The following is a 24,211-nucleotide window of genomic DNA, read 5'->3' on the forward strand; positions in this document are numbered from 1 at the left end:
GTACTTCCGGTAGGACGCAAAATTAAAAGATCACAGTTTCGTAAGTATACATTGTACAAATTTCAAATTTACACGAAAAAATAGAGTGTTTCTCTCTCTTTCACCCAATAGTGCCCAAGATCGAAAAACGCGACTAACCGTTAGTCGGAGCCCGATGGCGCACGAGTATACACGGGGGCAGCGCGTTCGCGCTCGCGCGACACATTTTGACGCGCCGGGCGTGGAGTCGGCAACATTTTGGCGATAATATTATAATGAATGTGAAGTATTCCAGCCTAATCAAACATTTATAATTTATTTCTTGTTTTTGTTTTTAATTTGTAGTGTATTTGTAAGTGATAGGTGTAATTTCTAATACAAAGTGACGTACCAAAGTAATTAATTTAAAGTTCCTTATTATAGTTCCTATTAGTTAAGTTGAAAGAAGATAAACAAGTTTATAATATATTAAGAAAAGTAAAATACTGGTTAAACAAAATGATTCTACGACATGACTTTTTATTTAATAAACACTAACCAAGTGTTTACTACTTCTGGTGAGGATGAGTTCAAATTTGAAGGTCACCGTACTGCTGGAAGGACCAGCAAGCAAACACGTACAAATTGCGTACTGCGGGCAGGACTTGCGATAATCTTCTGGCAGGACGTTTAGAACAAAAGACCAGTCCTTCCAGAAGAGCTTCCAGCAGGACAAAGCACCGGGCGATCTATTTAAACCAAATGGTAGAGAGCGCTCTTTTACAATAGGTGTTTTTATCACTAAGCTCTCACCCTACTTACCTTAATATTCTATAATAATATCTCGTAATCTATTTTTGTTATTGTCTGAACATTATCTCCAAAACTTAGTTAACTTTATCACTAAAATTTAACTTCAATCAAAGCAATTAGTGTTATTGTTAAATTCTCCAAAGGCGAACTAGTCCAGCTTCATCGATCTAACAGATTGTCAATTATTGGATATCGTCTACAGACGAAGTCCTGGCTTAATTAATTCAGGCCCAATTCGACGAAATTTATTTAAGATATGGTTAAGATTAAAAGTTGCTCAGCTATGGATTAGGCAAAGATGTCAGCTTTAATTAAACCCGTTATGACGGGCTTCATAAAGTACAAACAAAACTCGTTAATAAGTCTTATTTTCGAAAGTAAACACATTCCTAATATTAGATAAGTTATTCTTTGTTTATTTTGTAAACAAGAAGTTTATGCTGCTCTTATTAAGTAAACAGTCTTATTTTGGAATACGACAAACGATTTCTATTAAAATTCTTAATACCTACCAAATTAATAAGACCTGAAGTTAAATTCATTCGGTTTTGGAAATATTATTACGAGTATTTATCATTTTATTTTCCTTTGTCCAGGGGTAGTAGGTACTTACATGTGATGCTAATTTTAATGTATGAATCAAAAACTATAAATCTATCAAATATGTATTACATTGTGTCACTGGAGGGTTAATTTTAAGTGATTAAATTGCACGTCAACACAAGTTCCAAGTTAAAATTGGGTAAACAACTGAATTTTCACTTGCAATCTTGCTACTAAATTCTGTGTTTACATGCAATTAATCACTTAAAATTTAATTACATACCTACTTGAAAGAAAGAAAGAAAGAAAGAAAAAATATTTATTACTTAACTCCTTAATACGTGTAAATCAGCCTTTACTAATAAGCCACAAATTACACACATTAAACATATTCCTAGTCCCCTTTTACCCCATGATTATCTATCAGCTGATAGTTATGTCCCCCATAGGCAACACAGATAGCCTTCTGATTACCTAATCAGAATTAAATCGGGAGTGGCCGGCCATTGCGATCAATTAAGCAGGCATTATCCCATACCACTGCAATCAATGGTATACACGTGGAAACGTCGTTTAATCAACTAATGAAGCTACTGCCGAGCACTAATGTATCAATCTGTGGTTGTATTAACAGCACTCTGAAACTCCTGGAAATCAATCTAGATAGATTGATTATAGAAGTAGATACTTCTAACAAGTTATTGTATTTGGCATTGGATATAGGGTTGCCAGGTGTTTGGCTTTTTACGGTCTTGTCCGGCCAAATATTGGCTTTCTAGCTTTTGTTATTTGGCTGCCGTGCTAGGCGAAAGTCGAGGTGAGCTATGACACTAATTCTATGAATTCTAAATATGACACAGAGTCCGGCTTTTGTGGTTTTGGACCTGACAACCCTAATTGGGTATAATGGGAAGAGGAAGTGTTGCCATTTCTTTCATGAATAGGAAGAAATCTTTGTATCTCTTTGCTCTGACTGCATTTTGGCGAGGTGGTTTAATTTCACGATGAGTATACCTACGGTTAATAAAATTCAATGTGACGCCACGATATAAAACTATATCATATCCTTTACTAGCCCGACTAGGGTGTACATAGTTTTAAATAAAACACCTTCCAACAAATAGTAACGCACTGCTGAATTAAAAACTTTTTCATTGAGAAATATACCTGATAAAAATACCTCTACTTACTCTTAAATCTATATATATAAAAGAAAGTCGTGTTAGTTACTCCACTTATAACTCAAGAACGGCTGAACCGATTTAGGTAGCTGAAAATTGTCAGGGAGGTAGTTTAGAGCCAGGAGAAGGACATAGGATACTTTTTATCCCGTTCGAAATTAAAAAAAAAGTCTGCTTATTTATTGCCATTATGGCGGAACAAAGTTCGCCGGGTCAGCTAGTAGTAGATAATGAGTTATGCAGAAAATGTTACCTTAATAGATCCTAAGGCAGATGCTCATGTTTCCATAATGATGATATTAGAATAACATTAACTTAGCACACTAGACGCGCCTAGTAGTGTGATAGACTCCGCTGATGGCTGTTTAGCCTCGTCTATTAGTTTATAGCGATTATTAAGTATCTATTGCTATAGAAACTGGTAGAAACTGTAGTCAAAGATACTTAATGAGATTACTTTATAAAAAAATTGAACTAAGTATTAACATTCATTTGGATTTACGCCCGTATTCACAAACGATACTTGCTTAAGTGAAGCAGCAACTAGAACACACAGCGTTGAATAGAGCTCTGTGATTTGTTCGTGTGTCACCCTGTGCGTCCATGCGCACTTTGAGACCTCATAGTAATGTTTGTGAATACGGGCGTTAGCCTCGTTGGTTCGGGCTGTTGATCAGTATGGAGATGTATAAAAGTGCGCACATTACTCCGATTTGGTATCGGCCGATTCTTCATACAAATTAAAATCAGGCCCAACTATCGGCCAACTAAAAGTTAGTGGTCCGCGCCTAGACTTCATCATCATCATCACTTCAGCCACAGGACGTCCACTGCTGAACATAGGCCTCCCCCAATGACTTCCTCATCGCACGGTTGGTAGCTGCCTGCATTAGGGTGTCCCTTATTTTTCAAAGTTTTAAATTTGTAACGCATAGGTCTTAGTTTTGTTTGTTTGCCTCTAAAACACTCGTAAATAAATTTTTACCTTATTTGGAGTACGATAACCCGTGCCGACTTGCATCGAAACATGTTGCGCGGCAGTAGCGGTGCGTATTCGCGGTGTTTATCATTTGTTCTCAATTAATCTCGTGATTAACACCTATTGTTTGACATTTAGAAGATGGCTGTCGAATTAAGAAGCAATAAAAAAAGTATTTTCTTAGTCGGGGACGTTTTATCAAATAATAGGCACTAAGTTACCGTTAATCGTCAAGTTTTTGCAGTATTTTTTAACATATTTTGCGAAGTTAATTAAACGTTATTGAAAGCTCTAATCTCATCATTCGGGAGTGTATTATATTTTGGGAAAAGCTATAAATCCTACCAGAGCCTAACTGTGTAAAAAAACTTGTGTATCTTCACCCTGCTTGAAGGGAATTGCAAGAAAAAATATTTAAAAAATTCAAGATTTATAAGCGCCGCGGTGAGGAGGATTTAAAAACAAACAAAATATTTTAACAAAAGCAAATAAAACCAAGGCGTCCAGAGTGTTAAGGTGTAGACAAAAAGTTAGTTAAGAAAGTAGAAAGTGCAAGACAAAGAAAATTAAATAAATAAAAAATAGAGCAAATATGTTTCGGAGGTTTGTCGTCATCTCTTACTACGCAAGATTCTATACAAACGCAAGGACATCACGACCAGCTTACCAGCTCTGAGGAAAGCCTTAAGGAACTCTTGACATCCACTTTCCAAGAGGTATATGAGAGTTTTGACAAATTGATTTCCAAAGCAGCCCTGAGTAAGTTTAGTCAACATCTTTGGTACTTCATATCAGAAGAAATTGCCATTTAATCACTCTTTGATGATGAAGGTAATGAACAAACACCGTCAATATTGTAGTAAAAGTACAAAGAGAGAGTATGTATGATTCTGGGAAGAGATACATTCCATCTGAAGAAGGTATGATTATTTCTATGGTAAATAGGACTTTGTACTAATTTTTATCCTGTTTTTAATGAATTGATAATAATACTGCCTTATTTATTGTTGCTGGAAAACCATTGAGTGGTTTTTTGTCTGTCAAGAGTATAAATTTATTTTCTCGATTGAAAATTGATAATAATTTCCCCCTGAGACACATTTCTATATGAGATAAAGATGTTGCCTATTTAAAGGCAAAAAAGTGCTTCTTTAAGGGTAGTTAATGATACAGCTGAAAGAGCTATAAAGCTTATGCAAGATTTTCATGGTTTGATCACTGCAAAGGAAGAGCAAAAGCTTTTTTTGCTACGCACAGTGTAGCAAAAATCAGGCCAATATTCAGGAGCATGGAAATCTGTATCCAGAATGTAAAAAAGGGTCCCTCAAAAGTAAAATATATTGTCTGATCTGTAATGTTATCTTCTTTTTATAAATATTTTATAAAAAATAAATATTTTAATTGATTTAGCTACATAACGAAAGGGGTAAAACCAGCATTTTTCAAAATCTTCAGAGCTAAGTCGGCACGGGTTAATGTGGACGTAGGATGATGAAATTTTGTATTTAAGTATGTCTGAGTAGTACGAAAAGAAATAGAGGGTATGCATTTCAATATCTAAAAAAAATTTTTTTTCGGCCATATAAGGGACACCCTAGCCTGCATCCAGCGCCTTCCTGCTACCTTTATCAGGTCGTCGGTCCACCTTGTGGGTGGACGTCCCACGCTGCGTTTTCCGGTACGCGGCCTCCATTCCAGAACCTTGCTGCCCCATCGGCCGTCAGTTCTGCGTACTATGTGCCCTGCGTATTAGGTACTAACATTCGTTTGGATTTAGCCAAGTTGGTTCGGGCTGTTGATCAGTATGGAGATGTATAAAAGTGCGCACATTACACCGATTTGGTATCGGCCGATTCTTCATACAAGTTAGAATCGGGCCCTACTATCGGCCAACTAAAAGTTGGTGGTCTGCGCCTAGGCTTAGTTGTGGATTAATGTAAGTTACCTTTGTGGGCATCATGGAGTGAAAAACCTCATGTAGGCAGGCCTTTTTTACGTCGAAGGTGTGGTCGATGGGGACGGCCAGTGGGTTATAATGTGGGACTCTCCCTGCCTACCCACCAAAGGCGGGGCCTACCCGCTAAAACCCGATGGTTTCCACTAGAGCCCAAAGAAACGGAGCCGCGAGTTATTGTCTAAAGGCAGGCCTAGTCCCACTAGGTGGAACGACGATCTCGTAAAGTGCGCCGGTTCTTAGCACCTTATTGCGAGCAACGCAGGGGTGGTCGTTGTGAAAATCCTTTGTCCAACAGTGGACCTCTTTTGTTTATGAAATAATATTAAACTCACCTGTTTACTTGTTCGCAGGCCGTGGAATATGGAGACCAGGGCTGATGATGAAGAGGCTCCCACTGACCCAGCTGCGAGGAAACAAACCCATCACGATTACACTGAACAGGATTTTGAAGGTTCGTAAAAAGGTTTTTTTTATTTTTTTATGCAGAACAAGGCAGGTATTTGACCGTAATCTCACCTGATGTTTAGTGAGATGCTGTCTAGGATGGTACATACATATCTGCCCTAAGTGCTTAATCACTCTCACCTTGAAAAGGCCTGGATTATAGTTTTCGGGAAAGACAGCAGCAGGCAACGAATTCCAGTCCCTAGCTGTTTCGCATTATAAAAGAGTTATCGAATCGCTTAGTGCGAGCTGGTGGAATGTCGACAATGTAGGGATGGTACGCTAACCTGCGTCTTGTTAATAATCGTGATAAAGATAATAATTAATATAGATAGCTTTTCCCAAAGTAACTTTAGGAGAATTCCAATATCTTAGACAATAACAGCTGTTTATTCTCTCTCAACACAGGAAAAGCTTAAGGAAAATCCCGATACTTAAGAGATTGACGAACTTTATGACCTGTCAATCATGTCATTGCTTAAAATTTCATTGATTTTTGCACGCGACTTCGCCCGGGTGGAATTTAGTTTGACTTACTTGAGATTTATAATAAAATTGTTATTTGGCCAATTCACTTAATATCGTTAAATCACGAGTCTTTATTTTATTCTGTAGTGGTTTATTCGCAACATGACAAAATAAACTGACAGCTGGTAGCGACATCGCTTGTTACTGAAAAAACCGGCCAAGTGCGTGTCGGACTCACGCACAAAGGGTTCAGTACCATTGATTTATGATTTTTTTTTAAATTTAAGTTATTTGTATGAAAGCTTACGCGGTATTATGCTGTTTACGATTTACGAGGTATTAAAAAAAACTACTTACGTGATCTGATCTCGTTCAAAACAATTTTCGTTGGTAGTTTTTATAGTAATGTACATCATATGTTTTTTTAGATTTTTCATTTTCTTATTTTAGAACTTAGAGGGGGGGGGCAACTTTTTTCCACTTTGGAAGCGTCTGTCACGCAAACTATTCGATTTAGAAAAAAAAAATTCAGAAACCTCGATAATATCATTTTTGAAGACCTATCCCACACGTATGTGTTTGATGAAAAAAACATTTTTGAGTTTCAGTTCTAAGTATGAGCCCTCAATATTTTTTTATTATTTTTGCATCAAAATCTTAATGCGGTTCACAGAATACATCTACCTACCAAGTTTCAACAGTATAGCTCTTATAGTTTCGGAAAAAAAATGACTGTGACATACGGACGGACAGACGGACAGACGGACAGACGGACAGACGGACAGACGGACAGACGGACAGACGGACAGACGGACAGACGGACAGACGGACAGACGGACAGACGGACAGACGGACAGACGGACAGACGGACAGACGGACAGACGGACAGACGGACAGACAGAGAGACATGACGAATCTATAAGGGTTCCGTTTGTTGCCATTTGGCTACGGAACCCTAAAAATCCAGACAAGTCAGCGAAACGAAAAAATGGCAGCCATTTCGCTTTTTGTTTCTAAAAATTTTCCAGACACGTCGAAAAAATAAGCGAAATTTTCACGCACCTTAAATTTTAATTTTTACAAAAAGTGTTTAGTCAACATTTGACCTTTATAAAAAACCTCTCAAATCCTGATAAAATGAAGTGATATTCCGGTATGATTGTTTGTATTCCAATTACCTAAGTTCCCGAAAACCGAAACTAGGTCAGAGGGGAGCTCCTGTAGGATAAGTAGGGAGCCAAACATACACCGGGATACCAATCACGAATAAAGAAAATACCACCCTATCATACGGTTATAGAGATGAAATTACCTTATCAAGTTTAATTTATTATGAGTTTGCCACCAAATCGATGAAAATAAGCTCACCATAACGTGCGAACGACGTTTTCCGTTCTATGAAGAAGTTTAAGCTTATAAGTAAGAGGTAGATAGTTTGAAGAATTTTGATTGTAACGTTTATCTTTAGTAGATGGAAAAATTATTACCTAGCCACCTTATTAATAAAAGTTGGACCGTTAAAGTACCGTTTAGTATGGAAATGTCATTTTTTCCTTTTAAACGCTTGAGTAGATTCCTGAGGTAGGTACCTACCTAAATTTTTATTAGCAAGGGGTGGATTTTTGTTTTTCAATGTTGTTCTCTCAACATTTTCTTATATTTGAAATCGTCATACGAGTTCAAACGAATTTTATACAACTTGCTTTTTAAAAATAAATTAATCATGACATTATTAAACAAATATTTCAGACAATATTAATGTACCTTTATTATACAAAGAAACAATTTAAAACAAGTTATCACAACAAAGATTCAGAATAAAATTATGTAAATGGGACTCTTCAGTAACAATAAGGTAATATGAAACCATTTCCAATATTCCGCGAAAGACGAATTTCCAGTATTTTTATAAACAGAAATCATTAATATTAAACATTTGTACGAGAAACGAATGTTTGAAGATTTTGTTTTATTCTAATGATCCATCTTACTTTAACTTTAACAAACGTCAAAAATCTCTCAAACTTCATACAAAATACACCGGTTATAGTTACGGTTAAATTTAGGTGGTGCAACTCAGCCTTTAAGCTACCTACAATTTGAGGTATGAGATTTGTGAATTGTGAAGTCATGTTTGAGTAGTTATTAAGAGCCATTTTACATTTTCGTGCGAATTTCTAAGATTTTGGAAGCATGAATTACTATCTTAAGCAACACCCAGAGATTATTTAATAACTGCGAAAGATAGGTCGATCCTTGGTGTTGACCATTAATGAAACGGATTTACTAAAACTCTTTTGCTTAATTCTCAGTGCCCCATCTCCCACAACCATTTTACGGAAAAATTGCCGCAGACTCTATTTCAAAGTCCTGTATCTATTATTTATGCTCATATAATAAGCTTAAAAATATATAGTAATCATCAAACATATATTCTTGTAGTCCATTAATGAAATAGATTCTTGAATTTCATTACCATTATTGAGTAAAATCTAAAAATAATTTGGCAAATTTGAAGATTAACGTCACATTTTGATCGTGGTTTTTAGTTTAAAAACACAGCAATAACTGCAATAAAAGTATCCCAAAATGAAGAATATTCATTGTAGTATTGATTTCTACAGTTATTGTTTTAATATTAGTAACCACTTTGTCAAAATATTGATGTGAATATCAGTATAAATTACAATGCACAAGCCGACATCGATTAGTATGGCGCGAGCGCCCGTCAAGGCAGGACCTGTGTCACTTTTCCCGCCATGACGTTTACGTGCGTTCGTGTCGTGAAGCGGTGATTTATACGGCGACCAAATACATTTGATACTATGCCGAGTGGTCCCTGTTTCGAGTCGGCCGTTTGGTGTAGTGGTTTGAAACGGACTAATTTGTTTGTTTGGAGGCAATAGGCTCCGAAAAAAAATTATTTCACGATTAGAATTCAAAATGTTTTCGTATTTTATGTAGGCTATAAAATATTTTTAAAAAGTTTAGTCCAAAATCTTTAATAAATTGGACGTTTAATAAATAACATATTTTTTTTTTTTTTGTTTCCAGTACGATTTTAGTACTAGTTTTTCAGAAATTCTATGATTTAACTAAAGTTTTTATATTTTATGCATATTTATTAACTTCTAAAATATATTATATTCTATTGATAGATGACGTGCTTCGTATTTTATTAAAATTATTACCTGACTAGGTTCTATAGGTGTAGAATGTTATTTTGGAGATAACTTGCTTCCATAGAGATATTTTATAGAGAGATGCTTAGTAATGCGCTGAGTTCGAAACTCAGTGTCGCATTAGGAATTCACACACACAAAGTCAAAATATGTGCTCATTATCCACTGCGGTATTAGTATTTAATGTTCGAATAATCTTTAGTACTATGCAAGCAATGTAAACTGTTTACATTATGTCGTCGCTGCTGTCATTATTGCCTTCACAAGCAATATGTTCTGTTTTTGGGCATATTGTTGCGACACCGGCTCCGCCCCCTTGTCACATCTCCCTTTAGTTTCTGTAATCTGTGCTTGCATCGAGGTTGATATCAATAAAAAATTAAATATTCCTTAGTGTTTTTGATTTAAATTATTTTTTTATTTTGACACGTGTTTGAAAAATCAAGGACAGATCGCAATAAAATAACAAGTGAAAACGTAACATTGATGAGGTAATTCCATTAGAAAGTAGGTATGTATTCATTCCTAGGATTCCCCTAACACCATCAAATTCAAGAGAATTCAAGGGAGTGCAGTTTCCCATCTCATGCTTAGGGGCCACGGTTTAAAATAGCGTGGTTGCATAGAGCAACTACGTGCGCTGCTCATACTAATTTTCGATACAAAAGCAAGTGTTGGCGCCCTCACGAGTTTTAGCGGAGTGCCATATGGTAGCGGGAGTAGACTCAAGGGAAATCTATGCTTCTTCGACAGCCAGTTGTATGTAGCATGCTCCAGAGTATGCGCACAATAAAATTCTGGTCGATGCTAGGGATGGATAAGCGTCGCTGTCGCTGGCGACAGGGTCTTCTGGTTCAGGGTTCATGGCATAGGTCTCAGGCAAAATTAAATCCACTCGTAGAGAATAATAGGCTAGATGTCAAAATTTCAATTATTTGTCCGTCAGACAGTTATTTAGAAAATATTACTCATATTTTTTATTTTCTTTCATTATTAAATAATAACAGTGCTACATCGAGTTGAAATGGCGCGATACGTCACGTTTGAGTAGAATTTTTACTCAAAAGTGACGTCACGCGACATTTCAACTCAATACAATACTGTAATTAGAAAGAAAGAAAGATACATTTATTACAATGGACATCACACAAATACAGGCAATTACATAGACATGACAGTGGCACATAATAATAAAAGAAGAAAAAAAAAATTAAAACAAGAGTAAACTGAGCAGTGCCACCCATTCACCAACAAGATGCCCACTGCAACGGGACCCCACTCAGCATATGCCGTGGCCCACGGTAACGAAGGCCACGGCGCTGGTTTTCAGTGTGCCCCATGCCGAGTGAGGGTCACGGACCATTGGTAAAATAAATAAAATAGCTGCATAAAATTGTCTAGATAAACATACATAAATAGTAATATTAGTGCACAGATAAATACAAAAGGCGGGAAATCGGTAAGGATGATAAGACTACGTTTATTAAGAATACTAATGGAAAGAATACTAATAAAAAGATAAAACGGCTAACGACGGACTAAACAGAATTTCGATTTCATTACCCAGTCATCATCCCTATTACACACAGCACTAGAGTCGTATCGGAACTGAGTGAACCAACGGTTTTGCGATAGGAACGTCCGACCCGAGTGATAGTACTGCTGTACTGTAAAGTTTCATCAAAATCTGTTCAGCAGTTTTTGCGTGAAAGAGTAACAAACATCCAGACATCCACACAAACGTTCGTATTTATAATATTAGTAAGACTAGTAAGATTTAAGATAGTTAGATGAATTATTTTAGTTATTTGTTTAATAATAATAATATTTATTTATTTATTTATTTCTTAGCTCTGTCTGATAATGGATCTGGAGGAGTTGCAATGGCCACCTCCATTGCAACTCCGTAACAAAACAATAGAACCCTATGGAGTTTGGGCTTGTGTGATTCGCTTTGACGAATACTTCGTCCCTAAATGATATCCAGGGTCCGATGATGGAGCTGTAAGGGGGCAAATTTTTTTTTCACTATGTCACTGTCTTTATTTTTTACTTATAGCCCGACCAGGAACATAAAAACCCTGGCATAGAGGCGCGTTAATTGCATTTGATAGAGCAACACTGAGTACAGTCGTACCTGTGTTAAATTAATAGGCTAATTTTATGTATCAGGATTCAGGATTACGGGCTAATTTGATATTTTCATAAATTAACGAAAAAAGATTATATAGGTAACTTGGTCTAAATAAATTAAATGAAACCATCAATCGAGCTAGTAGGATTTATTTTATTATTCATCAATAATCAAATTCAGAACTTGAATATTGAACTGCAATGTCTGCTCATGAACGCTTCAAACTCGGTACTTCTTTCCCAATTCCATAAAATTCAACACTTTCAAAGTGACAAAAATCTTTAAAATAGGTAGTTGAAACAAACCACAGCTAATTTTCATAGTGGACTATACTATACGATAAACATGTCAGTCAATTTGACAACCTTTGTCGGAAACATTATTCAATGAAAATATTGTCCGAACCCTTAGTACTTCTCTTAGACAAATAATTTAACACATTGTGAACCAGTTTTCTTTCACGATTATAAAAAGTTTTTAGCAATTTAATTCCCAAATCCATTGCACACATTTAAAATAAAGTTTGTTTACACTTTGACAGCAATAGACAGTTTATTATTGACATGCAAGGTGACATGTCAATGAAGTTTTCAGTTACTGTTGCCATTAAAAGAAATTAGTACCATTAGTTTTCCGCAACATGGCGAGGCTTTTTATGTTCCTGGTCGGGCTATAATATATATTTTACATATTATACCTATACGTGTTTCATTTATTAATCGAAATATAAAAATCTTTGAAAGACTAAATACCTAAACTCGATTAAAATTTTATATTAATTATTCATGTTTTAATACCTTATTCTACCTAAAAATTAATAACTTATATCAAGTCTTAATACGGTCACGGCTCAAGATTTTTTTGTCCATATCGGCGTTCTTTTTACTCTTTTGTCTTTGCGTTGACAGTTTGTAGCTAAATTCGCGCGGAATATTTTTGTGAAATGGCTCTTAACACCATTAAAAATGGTTTTCAAAAGTTTGGCGTCATAACTTTATAGTCCTGAATAGGTAGGTACCCAAAGTTTCCATTAATTAATTTATACATAACAGTTTGGTAGTGGCTTTACTTTAACAAGACTGCAAAATAAAATGGAAATAGATATTAAATTCCTGTATTGAAAAGATATTACTAAAATACTTTTTTTTTAAGAAACTAGAGCCTATTACAGATGACAGCACACCCAGCTAAACACTGTAGCTTCGTAGTTGTAGTGTAGTTTTAATTACGACTTTACAACAATTTTGTATATTCACATGTAGCTCCAATTTCAAGTGGCATCAATTTCATGCAGTTTTGGAACACCTAACTACTGTCATTAAAAGTTACAACGCTAGTTAACAAAGTCAACAGCTAACGAAGTGAACAGTTTTAAGTAGAACTTTCGTATTTGTAGTTCTAAAAATAGTTTTGTAAAACGGTTTTTGCGAACCGTTCTTATCTGAAAACCGTCAGTATTTGGCAGGAAGCCACGGATCCAATATGGGCAAAAATGTTTGGGAATAAAAAACAAATGAAAACCTAACTGGAGGTCTATTCTGGACACCAATTTCGATACAAACAGAATTCGTCTCTCACGCTCTTTTTCAATGTAAAAAAAATTCCTTCTTTTCAAACTTCCATCATTTCATTCTGAACCAACATTGGAGTGCATTATCACTCTGACAATGCAGTAATGGGACAAAACCGGCCTAGTTCCAACTCTGGCATTTGTGCTATCATAGCTTACAATAGTTGGGTCTTTTTAGCTGTTTTAATTTACTAGCTTTTCCCGCGACTTCACCCGCGTTCGTTTCGATCTGTCACAGTAAGGTTTCATCGCCTTCCTCCACTCTCTTTATGCAGCCATTTGATCATAGAATAAGTAGTTTTTATCCTGGTTTTAAAAAGACACACAATTTCTTTCTGTGATAGACCAAATTTCACGAAACCACGAGCAAAAGCTTGTAAAATAATTTACCTACCCTCAACAAATAGCACCGACGAGACACCAAGTAGGAACTTAATGTGTATTCTATTTTCGCGCACCGTTGACAAGCACTGCTGGTGTAGTGGTATCATGCAAGATTCCCATTCTTGCGACCCGGGTTCGATTCCCGGGCAGTGCACTTTACTTTTTATGATTCGTCGATTAAAAGATCCACCACATATAGCATGGACTTTTTGGAAAAAATACTTGAAGAGAGATGAAATACCTAAGGGAAAACTTGCATAATATCATACTTACTAGATTTTTTTAAATATTTTAATCATACGACTCAAGATCGGAATTATGTGACACACCAAAGGTTCTAGCCGAAGTCAAAAGGTAGTTAGGTACCTACTATCACAATCTAAACAAATACTTATATGTTTTTCTTTGTCGGACCTGTAAAGTTAAGCAGAAACATTAGCAATTTAGAAATAGTAAGATCTTTTTATCTTTTCTCTTTCATTTTAAACGTTTTCAGAGCAATTACCGTTTTATAAAAAATTATTACTTATTTAATTAAATTATTCTTTAGATCTAAGATAAGAATTTAAATTCTTAGTCTTTTTGTATTTCACTAGCACCAGATATTTTTAAATATTTCGACGGAGAGCTCAGGCGTTTTTATTTGCTACAGTAGTATTTTAATTAAATTATGTACTAATTAAGAATAATAAACTTCTTATTATATTCACGTAAATGTAAAAATAATACTTTTTTGGGTTTCTTAAAGTTATTTTTGCATGGAATAATAACTGGACGTGACATCACCAACAGAGCGTGACATCACATACTAACTTGTGTGTGACGTCACTGGAATCCTACTAATATTATAAATGCGAAAGTTTGGATATCTGGATGTCTGGTTTTAAAATACGTGCTCTAGGTATTACATAGGGCATTCGATATTTTTAAAGCATTGAATTACTTGATAATGCCAAGGTGAAAGAAAATATAAACTGATACGACGAATTAGGTATTAACCTATCTAAATATTTTTGTCATAAAAATACCTTCGGTTGGATCATCCAATATCTTTAATGTGTGAAACCTTTACAAGGGTCGAGACTCGAGATTGTAACTCGATAAAACTTTGAACATAAATCGAGAAAATGTCCAATGTCAACGAATTTAATCATGTTGCGATATCGCAATTTTATATTGTCCTTTAAGGTAAAGCTCTCCTAAATTGTTTGCGAACGTTTACGATCAAATTCTCAAGTGATTCCTTCGAAGTACCATTACCTATAATAGGTACGTTACACGAGCTACCCTTTTAGCTCACTTATTACCTTTTGTACCGATTCATAAACAACTTTATTTATAACTTTATATAATTCAGACTCCAACGAACGAAGAAGGTACTGTCTACCTGCTTTAATTTTATTTTACCTTTGGCAATCTTTTTTATTACATGTACAATATCATCATTGGACATTAATTTACACTGCGCCGCTAGCCCCAAACTAAGCAAAGCTTGTACTATGGGTACTAGACAACGGATATAAACATACTTAAATACTTTTTTTTTGTAAATAAATACATGACATATCTATATATGAGTATTTCTCAAAAAAAATGTACATTTTGAAAAAAAAAAGTGTGCTTTGAAACAGTTCAAAAGTTTCATATTTATAAATCATCACACAAAAAAAACACACACACAATTTTGAAGGATGAATATTAATCTTTAAGATAACGAAGAATTATAGCTATAATCCTACTTATTACCAAATATTTAGATATTTTAAAAATAGTCCTTTTTTACCTTTCATACAAAAACCTGTTTGCCACCCTAGCTTTTTCATGTGTTTTTGTTTCATAAAATGCGATACGTAACTAAATTATTGTAAATTTCTTTGTATTATCGTTCTACAGTAATCGCAGTTTCTGTATCAAATTGATTTTCTATGGGGTGATATAATAATTAGCAATTTAAGCAAAAAAACAAAATGAGTCGCTCTCATTTACTATTTCGTTATTTACTCTTTAGTTACGATTATTTCTACTTTCCCATGGTTTCTGAACAGTTCCATATTTTATTTTACACGGACAACAATAGCTGCACTCTGAATGGCTGTTGGCCTGACGTCTCCGCCATTACATCTATCGCAAAAATCAGTGAAAACGTGTGTGTTTTGTGGGATTACGTTTTCGTAACAGGAAGTAAAATCAGCGATTTTATATAGAACGGTAAGTCTTCATTTAACCATTTTTTGTAATACGTGTGGTACGAACATTTAGTAAGCTTTTATATTTGCTGTAACAGCTTTTATCAAAAAAATACTTGTTTCTGATCTCATTTTGTCTAATATTTCGTTACGTTTTTTACGAATTTCGTTACGTTACGAAAAAGTACAACATAATGCTGAGTGTATACTATTATTACCTGACTAAGCATAGTAATATTCACTACTTAATTTATTTCAAAAAATATAGAGCGTCAATTACAAAAGGATTGGATACTATCTGCTTTACAGAAGTGCCACCGGCAAAAAATAATCAAATCATTTAGATTACGTTTTTATGTGATTACTTCTTTTGTTTTTTTAGGAATGCCGCCAAAAACCAATGCCGAAAGGCAAAAAGCTTACAGAGAACGACTCAAAATGGATAAACATGATGGAACAAAAATAATTTTATTAAAATTGTATGAATGATTACTCCCTTATTTTATTTCTAACCCCTTAATATTACCCCGTATTTGGGTGCATACTTACAAATATTTCGAATTGAATAAATGAAGAGCATTCACAATATTTCGCCAATGTATAACAAGCCTTATGGCCTTACTATTTCGTTACTACCGTTTCGTTACGTACATTTTTTTTGAGAAATACTTCATATATAAAAGAAAGTCGTGTTAGTTACTCCACTTATAACTCAAGAACGGCTGAACCGATTTAGCTGAAAATTGTCAGGGAGGTAGTTTAGAGCCAGGAGAAGGACATAGGATACTTTTTATCCCGTTCGAAATTAAAAAAAAAGTCTGCTTATTTATTGCCATTAAGGCGGAACAAAGTTCGCCGGGTCAGCTAGTTATACATAGAAAACACCCAGACCCGTCACAGAAATTAAAATTCATCATTCCAATTGCTGCCCGGCCGGGAATCGAACCCGGGACCTCTCGGCATAGTAGTCCGTTCTGAACCACTACACCAAACGGCCGACGAATATGAGCTGCTGGATTCTTCTAAAAGGTTCTGAGTATGATGTATGATTCCTAACACAGTCCGATAATACACTTAATTGATTTGCCATGAGATTCAAACTCGGAACCTCTGGTCCCTTCAAAGTACTGCCTAACCACTGACCGTAGAGGCAAATCATTAATTCAAAGGAAAGCCTCTCCACTGAGCAGCTACAATACAGCACCAAACAACTCAAGCGTGTAACGTTATTAATTGACATATCTCTAGGGCCCTATAACTATTAATTCGGGTAAGACGTTACGTGTATTTGCCTACGCAAATATCGTTTGAACTAAGACGGGTAGTCACACTTAATGTACAGTCAACCGAATCCGGACTAAATTAAGGTTCGGCCAAACCAACGCGTGCACTGTGCAGCCTACGTAAGCGATTGCGTTACTACTATATTCTGGTCTGTGAGCACGTAGAATTATGTTGCTATCGCGCTCGCACACTCACTGCGAGCGCCCGTCGCACAGTCGCGACAGCAATATAATTACGCGCGAGCGATAAGGATGGGTAGCTTGGGGTCATTGGACAAAATTCTACGTGCTCACAGACCGGGCCTTAGTTTCTACTGATCGCCATCGCGCACGCTGGCTGTACGCATTGGTTTAGTTTAGCCGAACCTTAAAGACTAAACAGTATGTTTTTGTTGCAAAAACAGACGAGAGACGTCTGTACAATAATATGAACCACCCACTAAGTAGGCATGTGTAAACTCACTATGAGCTTTAGTGTGAACGTGAAATTGCCTTTAAGATCATACTACTTATTATGTGTAAAGACCGCGGTACATTGGTCAAACATGATTGATAACCGTTCATTTTATACATATTTTCAAGCTTAATAACTTGTAAACCATACCAAGGTAACCAAAGTCCTAGTTTCAATTCTCAGATGAGTTCTCATATTGGCTTGGATATCCACAGATAAGATTTGTAAGTCAATAAGACATTTCAGATGGCTGAATAGATAGAAAAAGATGAAAATTTTCACTCGTGTCAACAATAGTAATATGACGTTTCTACCTACTGACTGAGGTAATCGTAACGTATGTCGAATCTTCTTAAGTAGGTATGCATTAAGACATAAGTGGGTAGTCTAAATACAGGTCTGTAAGCCCCTTTCAGTGAGTTTGAAGTGAGGTCTAGGTCTCACGGATTATGGACATTGAAACGTGTGTGACCTCAAAGATGTCGTGTATACGATCCACTGAATGGCTTCACATCTGACCTTTCCCCTAAGCCTTTAACGTTTTATACAAGGATACAAAGCATTATTCACCTTTTTATGGTCTCTATAAACAAGAATAAAGAGTGTCTTTTACCACCGTGTAAAAGTTTAATAGAACAAATAACGCCTCTATGAACTAGCTAAATGAAAAGTTGGGCTCATCCCACGAATTAATGAAATCCTTAAAAGAAAATATGAAAAGTGACTTTAGATGAAGTAATTGCTCGCTTCTGAAATAGGTACCTATATTGTGGTAACGACAAACAACTACGGAACCCTACACTGCGCGTGGCACGACACGCACTTGGCCAATTTTAGTATGTACCTACTCGTAGGTACTACCAGTACAACGTTTTCACTGGGTTTCACAACAACCTAAGCCGCTACCTATTGTGTCGATAAAACATGCTGGGTTGAACAGAAAAGAAGTGTATTTACCTTTCCTTTAGGGATATGAAAATGTATTTGATTTTAAGTATTTTGGAGTCAAGATTCTTGAATAAAAGCTTTCTCTGACAAACTGAAATCCACGCGGGCGAAACTAGTACTTACCTAAATAAAGAAACCAAACTGCATTCAAAGGAATCTACAAGCGTTTCAGTCGACCTAGGCTGTAAAGACACCTGACCCCGATATCTAGATCCGCATCTCGACACTTTAACACCTGGGTGGCAGATTAAATCGATTCCAGGCAGATACGCTTCGGTGTACATAAATCTTGTTACTACTGGGTTTAAGAATACGCTTCAAGCATTTCCATTTAAGTCTTAGCGGTGAACTGAATCTCCGTAAAATATACTGCCACTTATGTTTTATGGGGACAGTAACCAAATATTTATTCACAATAAACAGACTTTTTAAAAACTAAAGCAAACTTAACTCTAAACAAAAAGAAATATAAACTTACTGTTCTATTGTGTGGGTGACAATTAAATTCACAATCCTAGACTCAGTAGAATACTTACTTACTTACGCCCGTTTTCACCATCAATCCTTAATTTTTAAGTGACCCCTATGGTAACACATAACAGGAAATTTGTTTTCATACGGACCACTTAAAAATTATGGATTGATGGTGAAAACGGGTATTAGACCATAGGCTAAAAGAAGTTTCTTTTTTTACTCGACCGCGCCAGAAGGAGGGTTATTTGCAACAGTTCGTCAGTGTACTCAGGGTGCACAATGATCCTATTCCCATTAAGTTACTTAATAATGGAGGAATAAAAGATAAGGATTATTGAATATTGACATGGAATAACCTAAATAAATAAATCGTTGAACGGATTAACATGGATTTATATTTCGACAATTGTTTTTAATGTGGAAAGGGGAAAAAAACTGGAAAAAGGAAAGTCCCACGGTTAATCTAAAGCCTGGTCCGTGAGCACGTAGAATTTTGTACAATGACCCCAAGCTACCCATCCTTATCGCTCGCGCGTAATTATATTGCTGTCGCGGCTGTGCGACGCGCGCCCGCAGTGAGTGTGCGAGCGCGACAGCAACATAATTACGCGCGAGCGATAAGGATGGGTAGCTTGGGGTCATTGGACAAAATTCTACGTGCTCACGGACCAGGGTTTAAATAAGGCTTTATTTTAGTTATGAATCTCTACTTTCATGTAAATGTTACGGTAAATGTGATAAATGTGAAAATTATGAATAATCGCCGGTTATTATGAATAATTAGCTACCTCATGATTTGGTAAAAGTGATTAGGGCATTTCTACTGTACGGTGTATTTTTTCTCAATTCGGTGCTAAAATTTATATTTAGGTTTATAAGGAGTTTCAATACAAAAAAATAAATGTTACTCCATTCTGAATGTAAAAATAGCATTGTCACTAAATATTGTGAAGTGGTTTATGATAAATGTTAAGCATCGAATTGAGAGAGTACCGAATTGAGAAAATGAATCACGGAATTGAGAAATGAATCTCCAAATATAAAAATCGCTCCGCAAACTTAGAATTGATGACATTATGAAGAAATACCTAATGTATTTCAATAATAAATACATAACACAGGGTCTCTTTGTTTATTTATTCTTAACCTTAAACATAAAACAAATATTGAAAAACCCAAGAGCTAGATTAACCTGACACTATACCGAAGATATTATATCGGACGTCAGTTTGTACACGATTAAAATGGCACTCAAATAGCTGAAATACAACAAGGCACCAGGTGTTACGGCATACGACAGAAGCAGTTCAATTCCGTCATTCTCGAAGAAAAAACGCCTCCGGCATGGCACAGAAGTGTGGTGATAGCATTATAGACTCATCTCACTTATGAGGCGTGTTTACAAGCTGTTTTCGAGAGTCCTTACGAATCATCTCGCTCGCAGACTCGACGACTTCCAGTCTTCCTCACAAGCTTGTTTCCGAAAAGGCTTTAGTATTATAGTACATACACAGGTACGCTACGGCAGATTATACAGAAGACCAAGGAGTCGCGATATCGGGGATGATATCGGAGTCATGGCCTCCGTAGAGCCTTTCAACAAGTGGGTCTCAAAATGAACATGGACAAGACAAAAATCATGTCAAATGTCCGTGTTGCACCCACTCCTCTGAAGGTTGGAGACTACACTCGAAGTCGACAATTGTGTATACCTGGGACAAGAGTCCAGATAGTTATGTCCAACTTTGAGAAAGAGGTCTATCGCTGAATTCAACTCAGCTAAGCATCGATCGGGAAGCTTCGCTATTACATCTGAAATACCACAGCGTCTTAAGACAAAAGTCTTCTACCAGTGTGTGTTGCCAGTGATGGTGTATGGATGTTAAAATTGGTCGCTTACTATGAGCCTAATAAGAATCATAAATGTGAATATCGGCAAGAGAACCAAAGTGACCGGCATAGCCCGTAAAATTGCATAAATCAAGTAGCAGTGGGCGGGGCACATACGGGACTATTCCCACCTCTCGTTCCCACCACTGCAACTCCTGTGTAGCCAGGATCTACAGCTTGACCGCCACAAAAACCCAACCAATGAAGGTCAAGTTTGTCCAGGGGGAAAGTTAAACTGTCATTGGACCCGCAACGAAATTAATCAGAAGAACATAGGAGGAGTTCGAAATTAAGGTTCGACTTCCCTCCATTGCAAAGCGGATGACAGGTGACAAACAAAGGTTTAAAACCGTTAAAAAAAGATTATGCACCACGGACAATAAATTAAATTAAGGGGGCCTATCTTATGAGCAATTAGCAACTACCTGCCAATAATGGCACATATTATATGGGCGGGGCACATAGCTCGTACAGATAATGTCTGTTGGGACTGAAAAGTTGTCGAGTGGAAACCACGAACCAGTGAGCTAGTAGGCCCCCACTAGGTAGACCGACGATCTGGTGAAGGTCGAGGGAAGAACCTGGAAGAATTATTTTAATAAGATAGCAATAACAGTGTATTTTTTTAATGAAACCTCAAAAAAATAGTTTTATTGTCTTCTGTCCAATGACTGGTACGGTCCAATGATTGGTAGTTCACCCTATTATTATGCTCTATTGATTTCATTATTATTTTAAGTTACACAAACAATTTATAGCACAATAAAAGTATCTATTTTCATTTAATATCAATTCGGTGTACGTGTTTTCTCAATTCGATGCCCCATATCCCGCGGAATTGAGATCCACGGAATTGAGGAAAAATCACATTTCATCAAATTACTCGAAAATATTATAAATTACAACGATTTCTACCAAACGTAATGGCAGATATCAGTTAAATACTTAATTAATTCAGCAGTAATCTCATTAAATACTTCATGAACATTATTAATATCGCACACCGGTTTGAGAAATGACCAGTGACCAAAAATTCTGAGTGATTTCAAACCTCTGAAAAATGCTCCTCAAAGCGACTGATCCCTCTTTTATACTGCTTGACCACTCGAGTGCAACTGCTAGTTTATGGGAATCAGGCGTGGGTGTTAGTATTGTGCGTTGTTAGTGATATAGGAGCACAAAAGTAAAAATCACGGTATTGAGGCGCACACGTCGGACAAAATTTAAATGTGTTACTGTATTAAAACCCAAGGACTTGCAATAAAGAAACTCATTTATATAGCTTTATTAACTATCCCTTGTTCTGTGAATGTGGGTTTCATAATGGGGAAGTTATTATTTCAAAAGTTATGAAGCAAAAACGAGTAAATTCTGGAAACCGGACACTCCATTTTAGGCCAAATTTCGCCCGTTTTTGAACTTTCGGATTTTTTCAAGGCGAGATGTAAAACCTGGCGGTCTTCTAAATATGCTCTCCATCAAGTCAAGAGTCCTATTAATACGTGTGATTTTTTTCAAGTCCGTACTTCAATTTTAAAGGTACTTTTTTCGCCCCAGTAGGTCGATCGGTCGTCCCCGTAGAAATGCCCATTAATATTAGTATTATTGGTTAAAATCGTTTTGTTCGTTATTCTTGTAAGAGGACGCTTAATAATTGAGTCCCGTTGCTTAATCAAAACACAATCAATCAATTTTGTCCCGACCTAAATTAATTTTCGTTTTTCTCCCCCAAATTAAATGTTCCTCGCTATCGTCCGTAGTCTGGGAAATGGAGAACCATTTGAGAAGACATTTCCTATTATAATGGGACTTCACAAAAATCAAAGTTGAATTATTCCCAAAAAAAAAAAACGAAAAAGCGGACTAAGACTGGGTGGTAACTAATTGCTATAATAATTATGATTTCAAACTCATGTTGTTCTTTATTAGACTGCCTGTTCTAAATGTCTGCGTCTAGGAGTTAGCGGGATAAATAATAAGGTCATATTGGCTTTTAAGACAATATTCTTCGCTATTTCAATGTTGTAGCGCAAAATAAAGGTGTCTAAAGTCGGTGCCATTCATAATTTCCTGTAACATTTGAAATAGTCGTGTTTAGAGTCGTGTTTAAAACAATCACGGATCAATAATGAATGTTTACATTATTAAAAGATACTATTTAACAATTGTCCAAAATGTCCAAGGGTCTTTAACATCAAATATTTAAACGTTTTGTTTGTACCGAGCGTTGACCTTTCTTTCTTTCCATTGATCCTGATAGAATTTTCCTCATCATGTATTCAATTCACGGACAACAGGTACATGCCTGGATAGAAAGATCACCCATATATAAATTGAAAAGATAAAAGATTGGCATTTTTGTTAAATTATCTTTTTAATTGCTAGTCGTCTTACCTTTGATCAAAGCTGAAATGTTAAAAAAAGATGATTAAAAAGTACTAGTTCAATTTAGGTCTTATTGTTTTCAGGACACTAATAGAAGTCAGCCTTACACAATAATTATCTTTGAAAGACCTAATTAAAATACCCACACAATTACTGTCGCAATTCTAATTAATTTTTAATATCTATCTAATGAGAAATACCAGGTAACTTGTTCACTCTATTGACAGCCCTCCACCCACTGGAACGGTCTTAATGAGTTACCAGCTGAATACATTATGTGTTGTTGTTTTCAAGCATACTTGGAGTAGAAAATTTGCTTCAGGCGAATAAAGACTCTATTTTGGACTTGTATACCTACGCCCACTAAAATGGTAAACGGTCTTGATATCCTAACGCCCGTAATATTCACAAACGATGCTTGCCTAAGTGAAGCAGCAGAGCTCTGTGATTGGTTCATGTGTCACCTGTGCGTCCACGCGCACTGTGATACCTCATAGTAATGTTTGTGTACAGGCGTACCTAAATGTTACAAGTTTTCTTCTGATTTTATGCTGACACAAGACTACTTTGGAAAACTTTTTTAGTTTCTTTTGTACCTAAACCTAATAAATCAATTGGCGAAAGTTCACTCTTCTGTAAGTAGGTACATACCTATGAGATGATATAGTAGATCACCGATCTCATAACAAAATTAAAAGCGACACGTATTCGAATGGATCGACATATTAAGTACCTATATTATAAATAAATAAAATAAATATCCTTGGACATTTTACACTGCGCTTCTAGTCCCAAACTAAGCAAAGCTTGTACTATGGGTACTAGACAACGGATATAAACATACTTAAATACTTTTTTTTTGTAAATACATACATATTATACATTGTTACGTACGCCTAATCTATGAAGATCGCTACATCGACGCTGACCCAGTTTACCCAAATCAACATTGCAACTGCACTATGGACCGCGAGGAGC

General features: G+C 36.0%; 1 protein-coding gene, 1 long non-coding RNA gene and 1 other non-coding gene across 3 annotated transcripts in view; all 3 read left to right on the plus strand.

Annotated features, from left to right (window-relative positions):
- The window catches only part of LOC135088012 (sodium bicarbonate cotransporter 3), a 54,517-nt gene that overhangs the window by 9,826 nt on the left and 20,480 nt on the right, over window positions 1-24,211 (plus strand). Inside the window, exon 2 of the mRNA XM_063982896.1 lies at window positions 5,782-5,882. Coding sequence (XP_063838966.1) covers window positions 5,782-5,882 — 101 coding nt within the window. The remainder of the gene's footprint in view (window positions 1-5,781; window positions 5,883-24,211) is intronic.
- On the plus strand, window positions 13,697-13,767 carry Trnag-ccc (transfer RNA glycine (anticodon CCC)). Its single transcript has one exon. It is a non-coding gene; the product is annotated as a tRNA-Gly (tRNA).
- On the plus strand, window positions 15,184-16,291 carry LOC135088020 (uncharacterized). Its single transcript, XR_010260940.1, has 2 exons — window positions 15,184-15,821; window positions 16,182-16,291. It is a non-coding gene; the product is annotated as an uncharacterized LOC135088020 (long non-coding RNA).

This window comes from Ostrinia nubilalis, chromosome 3 (genome assembly GCF_963855985.1).
Source record: "Ostrinia nubilalis chromosome 3, ilOstNubi1.1, whole genome shotgun sequence".
Lineage (NCBI taxonomy): Eukaryota > Metazoa > Arthropoda > Insecta > Lepidoptera > Crambidae > Ostrinia > Ostrinia nubilalis.